Source organism: Strix uralensis, chromosome 13 (genome assembly GCF_047716275.1).
Source record: "Strix uralensis isolate ZFMK-TIS-50842 chromosome 13, bStrUra1, whole genome shotgun sequence".
Classification (NCBI taxonomy): Eukaryota; Metazoa; Chordata; class Aves; order Strigiformes; family Strigidae; genus Strix; species Strix uralensis.
In genome coordinates, this window is record NC_133984.1 from 1,846,270 (window position 1) to 1,865,140 (window position 18,871).

The window sequence follows — 18,871 nt, forward strand, 5'->3', positions numbered from 1 at the left end:
CACGGATGTCACCATGCTGGCTCCTCGCTCTGGTGTCGGGGCACTGGGTGGCTTTTGCTCTCAAACGCTTTCTGGGGCGAGGGTGGGCGTCTTGTCCCCCGTTCCTTGTGCTACAGGGAGAAACAGGTCTGGGTGTAGGGAAAGGGGAAAGGGTTTTATTAGGGGGTTACGGGCAGCGAGTGCCCCATGCCGCCTCCCTCCCCGCCTCTCCCAAGGCCAGGAGTGTGATGGTGACATCTCCGAGAGCCTTCACCAGGTACGCGGGGGGCCCAGCGTCAGCTCCGTCCCTGGGTCAGTCTGGTCACAGCACGTCGTTGTTCAGCAGAGTGGAAGGGCTGTGCGTGCCCAGGGAGGGACCAGTGTCCCTTCTCTCAAGGGACGCGTCAGCCCCCACGTGTCCCCAGGAGTGCCCTGGGATGGGACACCAGCCTGTCTCCTCAAAATGGCTTTCTTGGCATCCTCCCCACTCCCACGGGTGCCTGGCGGTTGTCCTGCCCTGAGTGGCACCCGCACCCTCCTCCTGCAGCATCCCGGGGCAGGGCTGGGACAAGCCCTGTGGCCACCGGCCCTCAGCCCTGTGGTTTCTGCTCCTGCAAAGGCTGGGCAGGGGCAGGTCAAGTTTGGGGACCCGGGGGTGCCAGGGTGCCCACATGGAGCCCAGAGGGGCTGCAACTCCTGGAGACCAGGGCTGAGGTTACTGGAACCCCCTTTGTCCCCTCAGCACCCGCCTCCGCTCCATGCTGTCCCTGTCCCTCGGGTGTCACTGGCAGCGTGACTGCCACCCACGACGTTGTCCGTGGAGGGGGATACCAGGGCCAGTTCACACGTGGGCATGGGTCGGAGGCGGTGGGCTGGCCCCCGGCGCAGCCGCCCACGGTACTTGTCCCCAACCATGAAGTACAAGATGGGGTCAAGGCAACTGTTGATGCTGGCCAAGGGCCGAGTGATCTTGTAGGTGAAGTTGATGATGTTGAGGGTCAAGCAGTTGGCTTGGAAGTAGCGGGAGGTGTAGTAGATGGTCCGGGTGATGTGGAAGGGCACGAAGCAGATGGCAAAGACGCTGAGCACGATGATGATCATCTTGATGGAGCGCTTCTTGTAGGAGGGCATTCGAGAGCCAGGGCTGGAGAAGCTGGACTTGCAGAGTCTCTTGGCCATCAGGCAGTAGCAGAGGACAATTACCAGGAAGGGGACCCCGAAGAGGAGGGCCATGACGGAGGAGCTGTAGTGCACGTAATGGTCAAACTCCTCAGGCTTGGTGGTGTCATGGCACAGGGTGCTGTTGCCCTTGGAGCTGGTGGTGACAAAGATGAGGTTGGGGATGAGGCAGATGGTGACAACGAGCCAGGCACCCACGCAAATGATGCGGGCATGCTTGGTCTTCACCCACTTCAGGGAGCGGATGGGGTGGCAGATGCCCACGTAGCGGTGGATGCTGATACACGTCAGGAAGAGGATGCTGCTGTAGAGGTTTGCGTAGAAGAGGAAGCGCACGATCTTGCAGAGCCACGTCCCGAAGGGCCAGTTGTTGCGGTCAGCGTAATAGTAGACCAGGGTGGGGAGGGAGAGGACGTAGAGCGTGTCGGAGACAGCCAGGTTGAACATGTAGGTGGTGGTGGCGTTCCAGGGCCTCATCCTGGAGATGAACATCCACAGGGCCCAGGAGTTGAGGGCGAGACCCACCACGAAGACGATGCTGTAGGAGACGGGCAGCAGGATGAACTTGAACTCCTCATTGAAGACGCACTTTGTCTCTGCCACTGCCGTGGTGTTTCCTCCTGGCCAGGGAGCCAGCGTCGGTGTCCACAGGGCAACTGGGAACGTCCTCACTGGAGTGGCCATGTTCTCCGAGCCAGATCTAGGGGAGCAGTTAATAAAAGCGCATTAGTCGTTGATCCCGACCATTGTCAGGCACAAAGCGTGGAAAGGAGCCAAAGATGCCAGATTTCCCCCCCCCTCCAGGAGCTCCGGCCACTTTGATGGTTCTCTGGTTTTTCTCAGCTCGCGCGTTCGGGCCTCGCGGGGAGCTGAGGGAGGCTTGACAAATCCTCCCCTTCGCAGCCCCCGCAATGACACCCATTAATCATCCCTTTGAGCAGCGCGCAGTGACACCAGCGCCGCGTGGAGCCGGGAAGCGTGCCTGAGACAGAGGACCGCGCCGGCCCCGCCGGGAAGCAGCCCCATGGCGAGCCGAACAATGAGACCTTTATGAGCAACAGCAGCCCCCGGCCGGTGCCAGCACAGCCTCTTGGAAGCCGGCTCAGCCTAATTGGCACCATCCTGACAATGCTGCTCATCCCAGAGGGCTCCTTGACAGAAGAAAGGCGGGAGGAGAAGAAAGGCTTGTCTAGGGGAATATTATGGCCCAGAGAAATCCTCAGGGGGCTGTTAAAGGAGCCTTTGGGAGAGAGCGTCCCTGGACGGTGAGGGGCCTCCAGCTGCTGGGTATTCTCCACAGGAGAGGGATGATCTAAGCCCTGCGGAGAGGAGCTGCACTGGAGCCAAGTCCCAGCCCAAGACAGTGCAAGTTCACAAGGCAGGCAGGATGTTTCCCCTCGCACAGCGTTGGGATCAAAGCCTGGGATCTGCATCCTCCTGGTACATCGGGCCCCAGGGCTGAGGTGTGAGGGTGAGCTGTCAAAGGGTTGTGTTCGCCTCTGGGGATGTCTGAAGTTCAGAGCCCACTCCTCCGGAGGGAATCACAGAATCATCTGGGTTGGAAAAGCCCTTGAAACTCCTCCAGTCCAACCATGAACCTCACACTGACCGTTCTCAACTCCACCAGATCCCTCAGCGCTGGGTCAACCCGACTCTTCAACCCCTCCAGGGATGGGGACTCCCCCCCTGCCCTGGGCAGCCCATTCCAACGCCCAACAACCCCTTCTGCAAAGAAATACTTCCTAAGAGCCAGTCTGACCCTGCCCTGGCGCAGCTTGAGGCCATTCCCTCTTGGCCTGGCGCTTGTTCCTTGGCTCAAGAGACTCATCCCCCCTCTCTGCACCCTCCTTTCAGGGAGTTGTAGAGGGCCATGAGGTCTCCCCTCAGCCTCCTCTTCTCCAGACTAAACCCCCCCAGTTCCCTCAGCCGCTCCCCATCAGACCTGTGCTCCAGACCCTGCACCAGCTTTGTTGCCCTTCTCTGGACACGCTCGAGTCATTCAATATCCTTTTTGTAGAAGAAGGAGCTCTTGCCACCATCGGGTTGTCCAGCAAAGGACCGATGAGGGCTGCCTGTGCCCTGGCCCCTCCACACCCGCCTCCATCCCTGGCAAAGTGATTTCGGAGTGGCTGCTTCTGCTGGCTGAGGATGGATGCTTGGATGAGTAACCTGGGAGTAGGAGTATCTGCCGTGCTGCCGGCAGATGAGGGTGTAGCCAAACCTGTATCTGACAGAGGGAACAGCGGTGTGGCTCCTGGTTCTGTTGGGGTGATGGGCACCAGGACGGAGGCTCAGGGAGATGATGTGTGTTACCAGGATGCTGGTGGTGGTGGTACAAGGTGGAAGGCTACATCCTCTCTGGCTCCTTCACCCCTTGGCTCCCTCATCATCCCCCTCCTGTTTGTCCCCACGCAGCCTGATGGCTCCTCGTGACAAGTGCCGGAACATCCCGTCAGGTGTATCTGTGGGGTCAGCTGAGCTGTGATCCAGCTTCTCCCGACAAAGCCTCGCCTGGAGAGACATCCCTGAGTTTACAGAGATGATGATAATTGCATCAGCAGGCAGATGGGCAGGCGGGTGGCCGCGGGACCAGCCCCTCCGTGCCGCACGCACTTCCATGCCCTCTGTTTGCATTCTGGGCTGAGCCACAGCTTCGGACTCCCATTAAACACCCTGCAGCTTCCTCCCCGGTGCAGGCAGCTGCCCGGCTTTATTACAGGGATGAGTTCAGAGAGCAACAGGCAGGTCCTGATCAAACATTAACAGTGGGAAGAATTCACTCTGTTTTCCCAGAACCGGGAGGGAAAAACAGCTGGTAGGAAACCCTTGAGCCCCCGAGCGCTGGTGCTGGCGGTGGTCCCATGGGGTGCTGTGCTGGTCACACTGGTCCCAGTCCAGTGGCTGCGTCTCCTCAAGCCGCGATGCTGCTGAGGACAGGAGGCACCAGGAGGTTTGTTTTCCTCTTCTAATCTCTGAGTGCAAGAGAGCATGAAGCTTTGAGCCTGACCAGAGCGGAGGTGCTGCAGGGTTCAGTGACCAAAGCCAATGCCCATGACATAGGGTCAGCAGACAGCTAAGATATGAAGAAGCCAATAAATAAAATAATAATAATCTGGTGTGAGAAATGCATCAGGAAAAAGCCTGAGCAGCTGTGTGGTTGCTGGCTGCTCGGAGAAGAGCACAGGTATGCAGATTCTGGCAGCTGATAAAGCCCCAGCACGGTCAGTGTTCAGCAGTGTGATTTAACTGTTCCTAAGCAAGCTTCCTCTGGGGGTAACCACCGAAAAATAAAAATGCAAAAAAAAGAGATGACATTTAGCAAGCTTTATCTCAACAGGTTTCCTGCTTCCTCATCTTAGTCATGATCAAAATCTGTGGTTTAAATTACTGATTCACATCAGTCCACCCCGAGGACACGTCACCACCAGCCCCGTTCCTGCTCCTCGCTGACGTCCCCAGCAAAGCTCTCCCTGGCCACAGCCTCCCCAGCGTCGGCTTTTCAAGGAGGGACCGACCACAACCGCGGTGAGGTCTGAGCCAAGCGTTCGGGCTCGCTGCCGGAGTGGGAGGTGGGAGGCACAGCAGGGAACAGACGTGGAGCTGGGGAGGTGATGCCCGCTCCTGCCCTGCCTGTTTTGTGGATGCACGAGGGCTGCGATACTGGGCAATCCCTTGCCTGTGGCAAGCACATCCCCTGGGACGGTGCCTGCGGGCTGGCATGTACCCCGGGAAGCAGTGAGGGGTCCTGTAGAACACCTGCACAGCCATCCAGAGTGGAAAGGGGCAGGGGCCAGGCGCGGGGCTGCACGTTGGGGGGGCACGTGCTGCCTTGACTCTTTGCCGCAGGAGCGGGAGCTCAGCCCTGGCTCCCAGCCTCGCAGCCGTACCCAGCCTGAATCCGTCCTTTGGCCCTGCGGCCAGCACCGGCCCTAGAGGGAGCCGGCGGCCACCCCTAGCCCAGGGGGCCCTCAGCCTGGGGTGCCCCAGCAGCTGACCAAGGCTCCTGCCCTGGGGATTTACGGGGGGGGGTGTCAGAAAAGCACCGATGAAATGAATGAGTGGGGCAGCGCCGAAGGCAGACTCTGCCCCGGAGCCAAAGTCCTGTCCGCTGGCAGGTCGGGACAGGACAGTCGGGGATCGGGGTGTAGCGGGCAGGAGCTTCACAGAGGGGACGCGCGAGTCGGGGAGCGAGCAGCTGCCAAGGGATGCGGGGCTGCGTGAGCCTGGGACCGGCTGCTGCTGGCGCCCGGGAAAAACAGGGCTTTTCTTCTCGCCTAAGCTCTCGGAAATTGCAAAACAAGGGGAAATTATGCAAAACATCCTGCAGAAGGACCCTTGTCCCTAATCGCCACGTGGTTCGTGCAGCCAAAGCCCCGGCACAAGGGGAGCGTGACCTAATTTCTTTTCGATCCTTCCCTTGGACTGCGAGAGCAGCCAAAGCACGATCTGCCTGCGCTGCCGGGGCGCTGGTGCCTTCTCCCTGGAGACACCAGCGGGGTCGGGTGCTTTCCTCGCTGCCCACCACGTCCCCTGCTCTGAGGCGACCCCTTTTCTCAGCTGGGTGGGGGGTGAGGGTTTTCTTTCACCCTTGGGTGGGTTGTCCCTGTCCCTCCACCTCCCTGGGGAAGGGCAGAAGCCCGTGGCATCGGGCTAAGCCGCGGCAGCTTTGCCTGTGAGGAGACAGTGATAAGTGGGATGGAGAGGAAGATGAAGGAGAGGAGGTAGCCACACTGCAAGGATGAAGGCCTTCGGTGATGGAGGAAGGCAGCGGCGTGTTAGGGAGGAGGATGCACGGAGGGATTGGGGGATGGTGGAGCATGGGGACAACTGCCTCACCCCCACCCCACATCCCTCCAGCCCTGGGGATCCCACCTCCATCTCTTGAGGGGCCAAAGCTGCTCCCCACAGGGCCCCCCCAGAGCCACAGCGGGGCCATCCCAGCTCCTGCTCTCCACCAAGCAAGGGCTGCCCCGGCTCACCTGCAGTCCTGGGCTGGGGTGGCTCTCAGGAACAGGGGTCCCCCAGGGAGCGCCTGCACCCCGCGGGGCAGGGGGCCATGCCGGAGGGGCTGCAGGTTGCCCTTGGCCGTGCCGTGCCGCGTGTGCCCGCTCCCGCTCTCCCGCTGCTGGGAGCAAAGTGCCCAGGAGAGGCAGGGCTGGAGGCGGGCGGAGGCGGGGGCAGGAGCCCACAGCCTCCCTGCCTGCATCTCTGCCCGCATCCCTGCCCACCCCAGGGGCTGCCCACAGGGCTGGGCCCCACTGCGCTCCCAGTCCATCACCCTCGCAGGCTTCGGGCCAGGTGCAGCCTCCGCCACAGCCCCCCAAATGTGAGATCTGTGGGCCTTACCTGTGGGGTCACAGCCCTTTGCCCGTGGGGGGCCACAGACCCTTGGGGACCCATGGGGACCACCACGGTCCCTCCCTCATGGGGACCATGGCCCCTCAGCCACGTGGGCCAGAACCCCTCGTCTGTGGGGACCCCGTCCCCCTGCCCATGGGGACCGTGGCCCCTTGCCCACCCCCGGGCAGCCTCCCTGTCCTACTGGGGCCACGCGGGTCCCGGCAGTGCCCACACCCCGGGGTGCTGCCCTGCTGGCACCCCAACCCTGCAGGGCAACCCTGGGGATAAAGGTGGCCACTGCCACCTTGAGGCCAGCCTGGGCATAGTGTCCCCAAAATTGGGGCCACTTTGGGTGTCGCAGCAGCCAGGGTCTCGCTGGGTCTGGGTGTCCCCGTGTTTTGGGGGGAGCATGTGCCCCCACCGCCTGCAGAGCTGGGTCTGGGGGTTTAACTCTTTTGTGAACAGAGGGTGGGTACCGGGCAAACACATCGGCATTGCCAAGAATGGGGTATGCTGGGAGCGAATGGGTGCACCCTGAGATGTGGGGGACCGTGGCCAAAAACAGGCCAGCTTGGGGGGAGCAGAGGCACAAGAGGCTGGGGGGCTGGTGCGAGGGCAGCCCCGGGGGAGCTTGGGCACAGAGGGAGAGCACCGGCCACTGGTCAAGGGCAGCTTTGAGGGTTGGGGTGTGCAGGGTCCCCAATTAAACGGTGGGAAGCATGGGGCAATGGTCATGGAGCAGCTGGGGCACCGGGAGCTGGTGCTCTCTCCACCCCGCTCAGCTCGGCACGCTCCCTCCTCGCCCCTGCACAGAACCAGGCGTTGCACACACACACCCCAGCATCCCTGAGACTTTATTCTGGGTGGGGCGAGCAAGGGACGTCTCGCAGCCTCTGGAGCGGCTGCTGTAGGAGAATTCCTCTGGGAATGCATCCCACCAGGGCTGGGGCTGGGGAGGAGGGAGCCGAGGCCAAAGGCACGAGGGTTGCGCGGGGCCGGGCTGGCTGCCGATGCCCCCGTGCCCTTGCAGGCTGCAGTTGGCCACGTGAAGAGGCTGAGCCTCGAGATCCAAAGCACCCCATGGTCCCCACTTGCCAGGTGGGCTCAGCACCTTCCCCATCCCCCATCCCTCCTTGGTGGCACCATCCTTCCATTGCTCTGGGGAGGGAGGATGGGGACAGGCGGCGAGACGCAGGAAGTGTCAGTCCTGATGGCCACAGGAGCTTCCTGAGAGTCCAACCGAGTCTCTCGCTGGGGTGTGTCGGAGCGTGGCCAATAGCTCCATCCCTGGGTGCCTCCTCGGGAGTTCTCTGCCTGCCCCGGGAGCTCCCTGGAGGAGACCCCAGACGGGTGCTGGAGCAGGGACAGGTGCTCTAGACGTTGTGTCCAAGGTCGGGTCTCTGTGGCAGGCTCGCTGCCGTGCCCTCGCCAAGCTTGCCGTGGACGAGCCGAGGGTGGGTCGGGCTGAGCACTCCGGCCTCCAGCAGGTCCCGCTCCGTGATGTCTCTGAGCACAGGGCGAGGGGGAGCAAGCGCTGGGGAACCCACTGAGAGGGAGCGGGGACCCCACAGGGCCCTGGGGCAGCCGTGGAGATGTGGGGATTTGATATCCCCTGCTCTGCTGCATCCCTGCCCCGAGGCTCACCTCTCCTCCCCCTCGGGGCGGGGGGCTCTGCCAGGCACCCTGGGGCTACAGGAGCCGGCCTGCACGGTGCTCCCCTTTCTGAGCTCCAGGGCCTGGGGGTACCTGAAGATCTCCAGGTGGTCCCAGCCATGCTCCTTCAGCCCTTCCTCATCCTGTTTCAAGCCGAGGTGGCCCAGGCACCCACCAACGCCGTGGGGCCGCTCGCCCCTGTCGCAGGGCCACTGGGGAGAGAAGGAGGACACGTGCCAGCAGCGTGGCACCAGGACCATGAAGTCCCTACCTTCCCGTCCTCACCCAGCATGAACGGGGCATGCTGCTGCTCCTCTACCTTCACCATATCCCACTGCCCACACCACAGTGGCTCCATCAGGCACTGCCATGGGGATGGGACCTCACATCCACTGGTGGCCCCATGGCCACAAGCAAGTCCCCTCTGGTCCCTCAGCTCCCCAAGCCCCTCGGCTGAGCTCCAGAGCCCTACAGGGATCACAGCGGTACCTCTCCAGGGTGGCCATGCTGGCAAGCATCCGGTGTGCACCTCGGCACCTCCCGGCAGGGCCGCGGTGGCGGCTCCAGGGTGCTGTGGGTCTTCTGGCTGTCCCTCCAAAGCTCGGGAGACACCCGGTCCAGCTGGCTCAGGCAGGTGGCCATGTGCAGCGCCGTCAGCGAGCAGTCGCCCAGCCCCGGGGTGTCCCTTGCCAGGATGGCCGATTTGGGTCTCTTCTGCCGGCCCACGCCAGGGGGGCTGAGCGGGCACCCACGGGCCGGGCCCCCTGGCACACAGCGGGGCCACCCACCCCTCTGATCTTCCTCTGAAGGTGAAGGGATCCGCGCCCCGAGGGGGCTCCGGCGCCGCTGGCCCCCAGCCGGGCTCTCCATCTGCTTGTCGTGGACTTCTCCAGCACTGGGAGCCGGCACCCACATGTTGGGGACCCCCTCGAAGATGAAGTAGGCTGGGTTGGTGTAGCCGGCAGCTGGCTCAGGGAGGCTGCGGGGTCGGCTCCTGCAAAGCACAACGGGAGAGGGCTCAGCATCACCCCATGGCCCAGGCTCATGGCGGGGCTGAGCCCACCTGGGGTACCTGAGGCGCTGCAGGGGTGGCTTGGGGCACGTCGGGGCGTCTGCCGCCGGCTCAGCATCCTCCTCCTCCTCGAAGCTGATCCACTCTACAAAAGCATCAAAGTCTGGCCTCTCGCCCCGCGACACTGCAGAGCCGGGGGTCCAGGAGGGCAGTGCGGGCACGGCCCATGCCCGAGGTGGCCCTGAGCCCCTGTGGCCAGGCCACTGGGAGGGGGCTGGTGCGTGGCCGCCTTTACCGTAGAGCCTTTCGCGGGTGCTGCACCTGTCCTTGGGCACTCGGACCTTCATCCAGCCCCGCATGGAGCCTGTCTCCTCCCCGCGGTGGAAGAGGAAGGTCTCGAACTGCTGGGCCATGCTGCCGATCATCGACCTCATGGCGATGCAGCACTCGCCTGCAGGCACAGCGCACGCCTGCCTTACCCCAACCTGGGCAGCTTGGGGGGTGGGTGAGTCCCCCTGTGTGCCACGGCACCCCGGAGCGGGGGTGGGTGCTAGGGTCCCTTCTGCAGGGGCTATGCTTGGCACCCCCTCAGGCCACTGTCCTGCACGCACCATAGGACTCACAGCTCTCCACACCCTTGATGCTGAGGAGCAGGTGCTGGTCCCCCAAGTACTCCAGGTCAGGCAGGATGGGGTTCAGCTGCATGCAGAGAGAGAGGGGGGGGGCTCAGGGGGGGCTGCCGCAAAGTTGGGTGGCACAGGGGTGGCTCTGTCCTGGGGGGGGACGATGACAGCCTCCAGAACCCCTTGGGACTCAGGGTATGGAGCCAGTGGGATGGATGGGGAAGAGGAGGGAGGAGGATGCTCAAGAGTTCGGGGGGAGCCAGCACCTTCCCCACACCCTGGTGCGTACCACAGGCAGATGCTTTGCAGACCAGCCCAACCGGAGGAAGCCGGGGATGTCACAGCTCTGGGACGTGTTCTCCCCACTCCGCTGGGCCTCTGCCAGGGGAAAGCGGGGGGCACAGCTCCAGCCAGGGCCAGCCCACCCCCACGGCGCACCCCCAGCACCCCAACACCCCGTGACCACCTCACCCTCCAGACAGTAGGAATGAAACTCGATGTAGCACTTGCTGCGGCTGGTGGTTTTCACGATCACCTCAATGCTCTCCCACTCGATGCAGGCCAGGGGCTCGGGGCCGGAGCTGGGAGCTGCAGGCAGGTACCGGCAGGTCGGCGTGCGCCGGCTGAGCACCCGCGGCCAGGACTCGCCCCAAACTGGGCACGGGGGGTGATGGCCTCCAACCCCTTACCCTTCTTGGGCACAAACTGTGATGTCACTCCCACCTCGAAGGTGGCAAAGACAGGCGAGTGATCGCTGGTCACGATGTCGTCAGTGCAGCCTGGATGGTGGGAAGGGGCAGGTGGGTGACGGTCCCTGAGCTCTGGGGACTCAGGGGTCCCCGAGCCACCCCGGGCTCCCACCAACTCACCATAGGAGTTACAGACCACGTGGGTCTCTGGGTGTGACTTCCACAGGATGCGGTCGCACCACGAAGGGACATTGATCCTCATCTAAAAATGGGGAAAGCCACCAGCTTCAGTGCCCCCTTGGATGTGGCTCCTCCCAGCCCAGAAAAGCAACCCAGCACCCCAAAAAGTAAGCTCCCTCCCACCTGAACCCTCTCTGGGGAGGGAACAGGCTGGTGGAGGTGTGGGGACTGAGCATCACAGAATCGCAGAATCATCTGGGTTGGAAAAGCCCTTGAAGCTCCTCCAGTCCAACCATGAACCTCACACTGACCGTTCCCAACTCCACCAGATCCCTCAGCGCTGGGTCAACCCGACTCTTCAACCCCTCCAGGGATGGGGACTCCCCCCCTGCCCTGGGCAGCCCATTCCAATGCCTAAAATCACCACGCAGCCCCTCCCTGGCACCGTCCAAGCCTGTTGTCCCCGTCCCCCAGCGATGTCCCCCAGCTCAGTGGGAGGCTCCAGGAACTCACCCCTGTGGGCTTGAACTTCTGCCACATGTAGCTGTCCCGGGAGCCCCGCTCATACCGGTACGTAGGCGGGAAGGAGATGTCACCCTCGCCTGGGAACCAAGACACCAAGGTGACATAGGGACCAGCCTCCCTGCCTGTCCCCAGGGCTGGGGAGAGGCCCCGTGGGGTGTCATGGTCCCCATCCGGGGCTCACACTGATGGCTGGCACGCCCAGCCACCTCCAACTGTCTCCGTGCTTGCATGCTCTCGGGACACAGAGCCCAGGGACCTGTCCTGGGGGGGAGGTTTTCATGGTGCACGTCAAGATCCCTCTGGACTTTTGGTCCCTGGCACAGAGCTGTGCCAGGACAGGGCACCACGGTGTGCTGGAGGTGGCACTGGGACAGGTCTCCAGGGACCTTGGGTGCCATTATCTGGGCAGGGAGCAGCATCCTTGCCCCCGCACTCACTGAATCGCAGGAACACCTTGTTCTTCTCCCTCTCCAAGTTGAGCTGGTCAACAGCCAGGAGGGCTTCAAACTCCTTCTTGGTTATATGGGCAAGGATGTCCTGCACCAGGGGCGGGGGGGCACGGTGAGCCCTGGCTCCTCTCGCCCCCTGCGGCTCACCGGCACTGCCTCCAGCATGCCACCCTCCCCTCAGCCACGGTGCCTGGGGGCTCCCACCTGCACATCCATGTCTAGGCGGTAGTTGAGGTCCCCAAACCAGAAGAGGTGGGTGAAGCGCAGGGTGAGGTCAAAGGCCCCGAGCCGCTTGTCACCCAGGACGAGGGAACGCAGGATGTCACTGTAGTTCTGGTTACGCCTGCGGAGGAGACAGTAGCATTGCCTGAGCCACCCCTGGGACACCTCCTCATCCTGCCCCTGCTGGGTGGGGACAGGAGGGGGACAGGGACAGCCCCGCAGCCCCTCAGGGCTCCCCAGGACACCCGCCTGCCCCGAGGCAGCCCCATCCACCCATCACCTGTGGGTCTTCTCGCTGCCGGAGGCCAGGTGGCAGTTGACAAAGCCGAAGGAGGTCCCGTTGAAGAGGAAGGAGACGCCCACAGCTCCCTTGTTCCCTGCAGGGATGTGCCGGGCACTGAGCTCTGGAGGGGAGCCTGGATGGCCCCCAGGCTGCCCCCTCACTCTGAGGCATCCCCCCCTGCCCCATCCCCATCCCTACCCAGTGTGTTGGCAATCCCAGTTTTCACGCTGGAGGTGTGGACATGGCTGATGCGCCGCTCGTGCTCAGGCTTCACCAGCACAACGATCTTGATGCTCCAGAGGCACTGCAGGGCGACCTGTGCAGGGAGGGGGGCAGGGGGATGAGTCTGCCTGCTCCCCCCACACCACCCCACTGGGAGGGAGAAGCAGCAAGGTCAGACAACCCATCCCTGAAAGGTGGCTCCTGGGGGGGGGTCCATGGGCCAGAGGAGGTTCCCTGGGCTGCATTTGGGGTGGGCGAGGACCCTGGGTTTGGGGGTAAGAGCCCTGGTGCGATGGGTGCTGGTAACCCTGAGATGTCTTTAGCCTGTTCAGCCCCGGGTGCCTCCCCAGGCACAGCCGGGGGAGGGGGGTCCAGGCTGCGCCCCGCCGTTACCACTCGGTAGTCGATGGCCATCAGGGTCTTGAGAGACGCGCGGAGGAACTCGACCCACTCGCGGTCGCCCAGGGAGTTCTCCTGGGTGCCAATAACGTAGATGTCGTGGGGGATGCAGGCGGTGGTCTCGTCCTGGGTGTGCCCCAAGCCCCTCGAGGTCAGCCAGGAGGCGAGGGAGCGGGGTGGTGGCGTGCTGCCTGCAGGCGGGGAACGGTGGGTCACCAACGGGGACCAGGCTCTTCGAGCTCCTCCCCAGCCCCAGAGCCTGCTCCTCTCCAGGAGCCACTGGGGATGGGAAGCATCTCCAACCTTCTCCTCCCACCCAGCTCGGACCTCAGGTTTCCTGAGGCAGCTCAGAATCACAGAATCCCAGAATCATCGAGGTTGGAAAAGTCATTCAAGGGCCTTTTTGGAGTGAGGGGCCCAAAACTGAACCCACTCATCGAGATGCAGCCTCACCAGTGCCGAGTACAGGGGTAAGATCCCTTCCTTGTCCCTGCTGGCCACGCTAGTGCTGATACAAGCCAGCATACCATTGGCCTTCTTGGCCACCTGGGCACACTGCTGGCTCATGTTCAGCCGGGTGGCAATCAACCCCCCCAGGTCCCTCTCTGACTGGCAGCTCTCCGGCCACTCCTCCCCAAGCCTGTAGCTCCTGCTCCCTGCAGCCTTCACCTCCTAAAACCCACCCAGGCTCACACCAATCCACAGCAGCCTCCCAGGACAACGCGACCTTTATCTTGATCCCTTACCCATGTTCCACGTCCCGATGTACACTGAGATGAGGTCAGGCTCGTCCAGGTTGGAGTGCTGGATCTTCATCAGCTGCAGCAGCTGGCAAAAAGCCTCTCGCTTCTGTGGGATGATACGGGTGTCGTAGGGTCCTGCAGGGGAGCCGGAGCACCCCAGGAGGTACCGGTGGCAGGATCAGGGAGCCATCACCCCTAGGCGTAGGCGTTGGCTTGCAGGGTTGTGCTGCATCTTTGTGTTTCCCCAGGTCGCCCTGTGAGCGCAGTCAGTGCCGCTTACCCGCGCGCTGGGGAAGACGAAGTCTCTGCTCAGGCTCCGCTGCGGCTCCCGGTCGTACACCAGTCTCACCTTGCTCTGCACGCTCTGGTATTTGATCAGCTGCAGGACTGAACACCGGGCATGGGGGGGGGGCAGCGGTGACCCCCCACCTCCTGCCATGGGGGTGGCAGGCGGCTTGGGATGGGGCTGGGGGTGCACCTGGCTCTGCAGGCCATCACCCTGGCGTCAGGCCTGCACTGGGGAATCCCATGGCCCCACAGCGCCCCATCAGCAGTGGCGGGGTGGGGGGGTGTCAGCAACCCCTTACTTTTGTCCTGCGGGATGGTCTCCTCCGGGGACCCGCTGCCCCTCTTGGTGATGGCCACCGTGCCCAACTCCACGTCCACTCTCAGGGCCACTCGCTGCGACTTGCCCACCTTCACCTGAGGATGGGGACGCGGTTCCCGGGTCAGCCCCCACACTTGCAGTGACGCCGGGACCCCCACTGGGACCCCCACCTTCACCTCAAAGCTCTGCACGGCCAGGGGCTTGGCGGCTGGCAGGGGGGCCGCTGCCACGCTGGGCAGTGCCAGGTTGTGCCTCGACACCGTCTCCTGCAGCGACTTCAGCACCTGCCAGAGAGATGGGCACCGGTCTGGGGGTACTGGGCTAACTGGGAGCTCTGGGCACCCTGTGCCAGCCTGGCCTGCTCCAAGGGGGCTGTGCCAGCACTGGCAGCTTGCTTTGCCAGAGGGTTTAATTTAGGTGAGGGGTTTGCTGGGGCGGAGTGAGGTTCCCCAGCACGGGTCCCCCAGTGGCCATGCGTCCCCCTGCACCCAGCCTAGCATGATGGGGAGGAGGGGCAGGCACCTTCTTCTCCAGCGAAGAGAGGAGATGATTGACGGTAGATATCTTGTTGAGGAGCAGCTCAAGGTCCGGATCGCTGCTCAGGAGACCCTGAGGGGAAGGAGGGACATTTTCAGGTGGCACTGGACCAGTGGATTCCTCCCCATGGGTCCAGGCTGCACCCCAAGACGTGGTGGTGGGGTCCCTGGGGTCTGGCAGAGGGAGCAGCTTCCCCCACCACTGTGTCCTGGACTGGGTGCAGGATCAAGTCCCCACTTCTACCCAGGCCACAGGTCCCCTCTGCCAGCTGCGGGGACCCCAGCACATGCAGCACCCAGTGACCACCAGCATCCGACAGCCCCACAGGGCGTGCAGCACCTTTGGGTGCCGACAGGCACCGAAACCACCCCAACCGACTCCCCCGCAGCCCAGCTGCACCCAGCCACACACGACGAGGCACCTGCAGGTGGCTGGGGACTGTGGTGGGCCCGGGGGGGGGCTCACCTGCTCCCTGGTCGGGCTACGAGGGGACGTGGGGGGGTCGAACACCCTGGCCAGCGTCTCCAGACCCGCCAGCGTGAAGTCGATCTCACTGCAAGGAGGAGAGGAGCAGGTGAGAGCCAGCTCAGGCATCTCCCCAGCTTCGGTGGCAACGCTCAGCCACCACGAAGGGGTCGGGGACGAAGGTGGGTGGCCCCGGGGGGTGTCACTGCAGGGCCACTCGCCTGTGCAGCGCCCGGCAGGCAGTGACGAGTGCGGTGCTGAGATGCCGCAGCTGCGGGTGCCCGTGGCGCAGCGCTTCCAGGTCCAGCTGCAGGTGGTGGTTCAGGTACTCGGCCATGAAGCCCATGAAGTCACTGGCCGGGCTGTAAGGGTGGGGTGAGCATCTTCAGAAAGATTCTCCCCCACACTTTAAGCCACGCCCATCCCATCCCCTCCATCGGGCAGGGGTGCGTTACCTGCTGTGAACCTGCTCCTGCAGCCTCTGGTGCAGCTGCTGCGGGATGTGGGTGCGGCCGGCGATGGGAGCGCTGAGCCACGGGCCCGCTCCGGCTCCCCCGGCCGACACCACACTCGCCGCCTGCCCACCGCCTCGGCCGTCCTCCCCATCTGTGGGCAGAGGGCAGCCAGCTCAGTGGGAACCCCCTTCCCTGCTCACAGCGGCCCCCGCCGACCCTCCCTGGCTCACCCGAGTCCTCGTCGGCCGCCTGCCTCGCCCGGTGCACGGGATAGAGCAGGGGTGTCACCAGCCCGTTGTTGGGGTGCTGGTAGGCACCGATCAGGTCAGGGAGGGTGCGGAAGCACTTGGCCTGGATCCCTTGGATGGTCTGGGGAAGCAGAGGAGGGGAAAAATCATCACAATCCCCCCACTCTGCCAGCTCTGTGTGCCAGGGCACAGAGCAGTCTGATGCATCGAGTGGGTCTGGCCCCCAAAATGTGCCAGCAGGACCCCACGGGGAGCTCACCCCAGCCCCTTGCTGGGCAGCAGAGTAATGCGGGGGGAGCGTGGAGACATCCACCTCATGCAGCAGATGGGGATGCTCCCCAGGGACCCCCGAGATGCTCTTTTTAGGGGGATGAGGAGAAACCCTGAAGTGATAGCAAAGAGGGGAAGTGAGGCTGAGCTGGCAGCCAGGACAGACATCGTGGGGACAGACATCACGGGGGTCAGCCTTGCGTGGCCAGGCTGGGGCAGGAGACAGTGGGCAGGAAGGGGACAAGGGTTTTGCTGTGCCACCCCGGGAGGGCTGGCAGGGAGGCAGCCAAAGGGGGATGGCTGCAAAGCGCTCGCATCCTGCCGTGCCGGGTGTCACAGGCAGCTCGTGCAAAAAGCAAACCGCACCGCTCGGTCGTGTGCCGGGGCGCAGATGCCACCTCCCCCAGTGCTGCGTGGGGGCTGGGGGGGGAGATGAGCACCCCGACTCCTTCGCACCTGCATCCTGCTTGTGCCCCAGCTTGCAACCAGTGGCACCCAGTGATATTACCCAGGGCAGGGAGCGCACCCCAGCAGCACCCAGCCTCTGGGCACCCACCGCTGCACCCACCTGGACTGAGAGCAGCCCCTCGTCATCAGGGAGGATGCGGTAGGTGTGGACATGCCGCTGGAATCTGGGAGAGAGCAGACAAGGGTCCCCCCATCACACCCCCCCACAACGCCATGGGCATGTGGCAGCGTTGGGGGGTGCCCGGCACCCAGCCCTGACGCAAACGCCCCATCGCCTCTGCAGAGAGAGGAACTGAGCTCTCACTGCTGGAAATAAAAGCATCACCCTCAGCTCTGGGTCTGTTTGCAGGGGAGGAGGCACAGCCTCCCGCTGCCTGCGGTGGCCGTGGCCACAGCCATGGCACGCCGGGGCCCAACCACATCTCGCTGGGGCACTGACGGCCCTGTGGCTCCGCATGGCAGCAAGGGTCTTCAGCCCACGGCTGTGACAGCACGGTCACACGCGCTCTGAGGCCACTGCACATCCCAGCTCGTGCCACCATCCTGCATGGCATCGCCCCGACCCCCGACTTGGTGCCAGGACACAGGCAGAGCCGGGGTCGCTGCTGGCTGAACCCCCCGGCGTGCCCCGCGCCCCTCGGCACCATGTGTTTGCAATTTGTGCAGTGCACCGGGCCAGGCCAGGCGTAGGAAAGGGGGTGGCATCCTGCCAAACCCGCCGAGGCGCCGCCCCGCGCTCCCCACTGCAGACGTGTCGCTCGGCTGCAGGAAGGGTGCAGGCAGCAGGAAGGGGGTGCAGACAGCAAGGAAGGGTGCAGGCAGCCCCAGGGGCTCGCAGGGGGCTTGTCAGCCTGGTTCCAGGTGGGGGGATGGCGAGGGGTCCCTTGGGCAGTGGGGGGAGGCACCCCCCAGGTCTCGGCAGCTGAGATGTTAACAGCGGGTGTCACGGTCCGGATGCGGCCACGTTGGGGGTTGGAGGGAGAGGGGATGTTTGTTTTTGCAGAGGGAGGGCGATGCGAGTCGGCCTCTCCCACGCACGGGGCCGGGATGGCGGGCGGCCCAAAAGGGCTTGGTGTGCCCTGGATTTTGGGTTGTCCCTTCAGCAACGCCAGTGCTGCGCAGGGCTGCTGGCCCAGGCTGCCGCCTGCTCCCAGGGACACGGGGTTTTCCCCTGGGCCGACTTGGGGATCACCCCAAAAACCCCCTGTGCCAGAGAGCTGGCACCCACCAGCACTCCCACAGAAGGTTTTTTCAGAAGGTTTTTGCTGTGGTTGGAGCCCGGCGCGGGGAGAGGGACAGAGGGAGCCCGGCAAGGGACAGGAGGGAAAAGCCGCAAGCAGAAACCAGGCAGGTGACTCACAGGAGGCAGAGGGCATATGCCCCCGAGACCGACTCGCTGTCCCGCACCAAGAAGCAGCCGTCCCGCCCGGCCTTGGCCAGCAGTTCCTCCGCCACCACCCGGCTGATGTCACGGTGGTACCAGCTTGCTGCCGCCATCCTCCGAAGTGACAGGACACCGGCTGCGCTGTGTCCCTGTCCCGGCTCCGCATCCGGGCTCAGCAGCGGCTGCTGGCCATCAGCTGGCCCACGGGGTTGGCCGGGGAAGGCGAAAGTGGGGGTGTTGTGGGGGGGATCAGTCCCCCCCGATACCCGAGCAAGTTGCTGGCTGGAGGTCGCGGCGGGTGATGGGCAGCCACCGAGGTGATGCTCATGGGGACAGAGTGCCCCCCAGCCAGGCAGCGTGGCAGGAGCAGGACGGGGGGGGCAGCTGGTGGAGGCGGGGGGTCTGGCTGCTCCTCATCCCAGGAGGCTCCAGCCTGCAGCGTGCACGGGGACAGAGAGCAGCAGCTCAGCGAATGGATCTTTCCCCCGGGAGGGATCTCCCCGTGCTGCCGCCCCAGCCCTGGGGCCACCATCCTGCCCCAGTGCACGGTGAGTCCAGGCCATGCTGGCGTCCCGGTGTCCCGCGGGGGCCCAAACCTGGCCCGACACACTCACCGTCCCTCGCAGACACGGTGCGGGGCTCCTGCGGCTCTGGCGGGGTGCTGCTGGCAACGAGCCGAGCTTTCGGGGTGCAGCCAAGCAGGAGCAGAGCCGCGATGCTGCTCTGGTCGCTCTGGGCTTCCTCCCGCGGGGCACGCCGGTACCCCTGCCTGGCACGCGCTGCCCGTCGGGGCGGCAGCGTGGGGTCTGGCAGCACCCACCCCGCTGGCCCCACTCCCTGGACTCACTGGCCAGGCCCACCCACTCAGTAGCCCGTACCGCTCGCTCGCTCGGCACCGCGGCGGCCGCCTGCGCTCTTCCTCCTTCTCTGCGCTCTGCT

The 18,871-nt window shown here is 64.2% G+C and overlaps 2 protein-coding genes across 5 annotated transcripts; both read right to left on the minus strand.

Moving 5' to 3' along the window:
- Positions 1–134: 134 nt before the first annotated feature.
- P2RY4 (pyrimidinergic receptor P2Y4) lies at positions 135–6,269 on the minus strand. 2 transcript variants are annotated; one of them, XM_074883112.1, is made up of 2 exons: positions 6,138–6,269; positions 135–1,858 (listed from the first exon to the last, which is right to left on the minus strand). In XM_074883112.1, the coding sequence occupies exon 2, from the start codon at positions 1,840–1,842 to the stop codon at positions 718–720; it is 1,125 nt and encodes a 374-aa protein (XP_074739213.1). In that variant the 5' UTR covers positions 1,843–1,858; positions 6,138–6,269; the 3' UTR covers positions 135–717. The 2 variants fall into 2 exon arrangements, with proteins under 2 accessions (XP_074739213.1, XP_074739212.1); XM_074883111.1 differs by lacking the exon at positions 6,138–6,269 and adding an exon at positions 3,380–4,413.
- Positions 6,270–7,334: 1,065 nt separating this feature from the next.
- Positions 7,335–18,871, minus strand: LOC141949467 (phosphatidylinositol 3,4,5-trisphosphate 5-phosphatase 2-like). 3 transcript variants are annotated; one of them, XM_074883116.1, is made up of 29 exons: positions 18,811–18,865; positions 18,547–18,701; positions 17,909–18,365; positions 16,649–16,712; positions 15,793–15,931; positions 15,563–15,713; positions 15,329–15,469; positions 15,108–15,195; positions 14,628–14,714; positions 14,276–14,389; positions 14,086–14,194; positions 13,779–13,885; positions 13,502–13,604; positions 12,750–12,946; positions 12,333–12,450; positions 12,132–12,228; positions 11,834–11,972; positions 11,618–11,717; positions 11,169–11,257; positions 10,656–10,737; positions 10,476–10,565; positions 10,258–10,374; positions 10,076–10,164; positions 9,775–9,862; positions 9,459–9,614; positions 9,224–9,308; positions 8,641–9,145; positions 8,143–8,363; positions 7,335–8,004 (listed from the first exon to the last, which is right to left on the minus strand). In XM_074883116.1, exons 3-29 carry the CDS (start codon positions 18,043–18,045, stop codon positions 7,872–7,874), a joined length of 3,546 nt encoding a protein of 1,181 aa, XP_074739217.1. In that variant the 5' UTR covers positions 18,046–18,365; positions 18,547–18,701; positions 18,811–18,865; the 3' UTR covers positions 7,335–7,871. The 3 variants fall into 3 exon arrangements, with proteins under 3 accessions (XP_074739217.1, XP_074739218.1, XP_074739216.1); XM_074883117.1 differs by having other exon boundaries at positions 8,245–8,363; positions 18,547–18,871; XM_074883115.1 differs by having other exon boundaries at positions 15,108–15,191; positions 15,325–15,469; positions 18,547–18,871.

What these genes read in the sequence shown, in the direction of transcription:
- P2RY4 (XM_074883112.1), bottom strand. Translation starts at nt 1,842, where the DNA reads ATGGCCACTCCAGTGAGGACGTTCCCAGTTGCCCTGTGGACACCGACG.
- LOC141949467 (XM_074883115.1), bottom strand. Translation starts at nt 18,045, where the DNA reads ATGGCGGCAGCAAGCTGGTACCACCGTGACATCAGCCGGGTGGTGGCG. An exon ending in TGGCCATCGACTACCGAGTG is followed by an intron (nt 12,451 to 12,749) that starts GTAACGGCGGGG and finishes CTCCCTGCACAG; the next exon opens with GTCGCCCTGCAGTGCCTCTG. An exon ending in AGAAGTTCAAGCCCACAGGG is followed by an intron (nt 10,738 to 11,168) that starts GTGAGTTCCTGG and finishes CCCCATTTTTAG; the next exon opens with ATGAGGATCAATGTCCCTTC.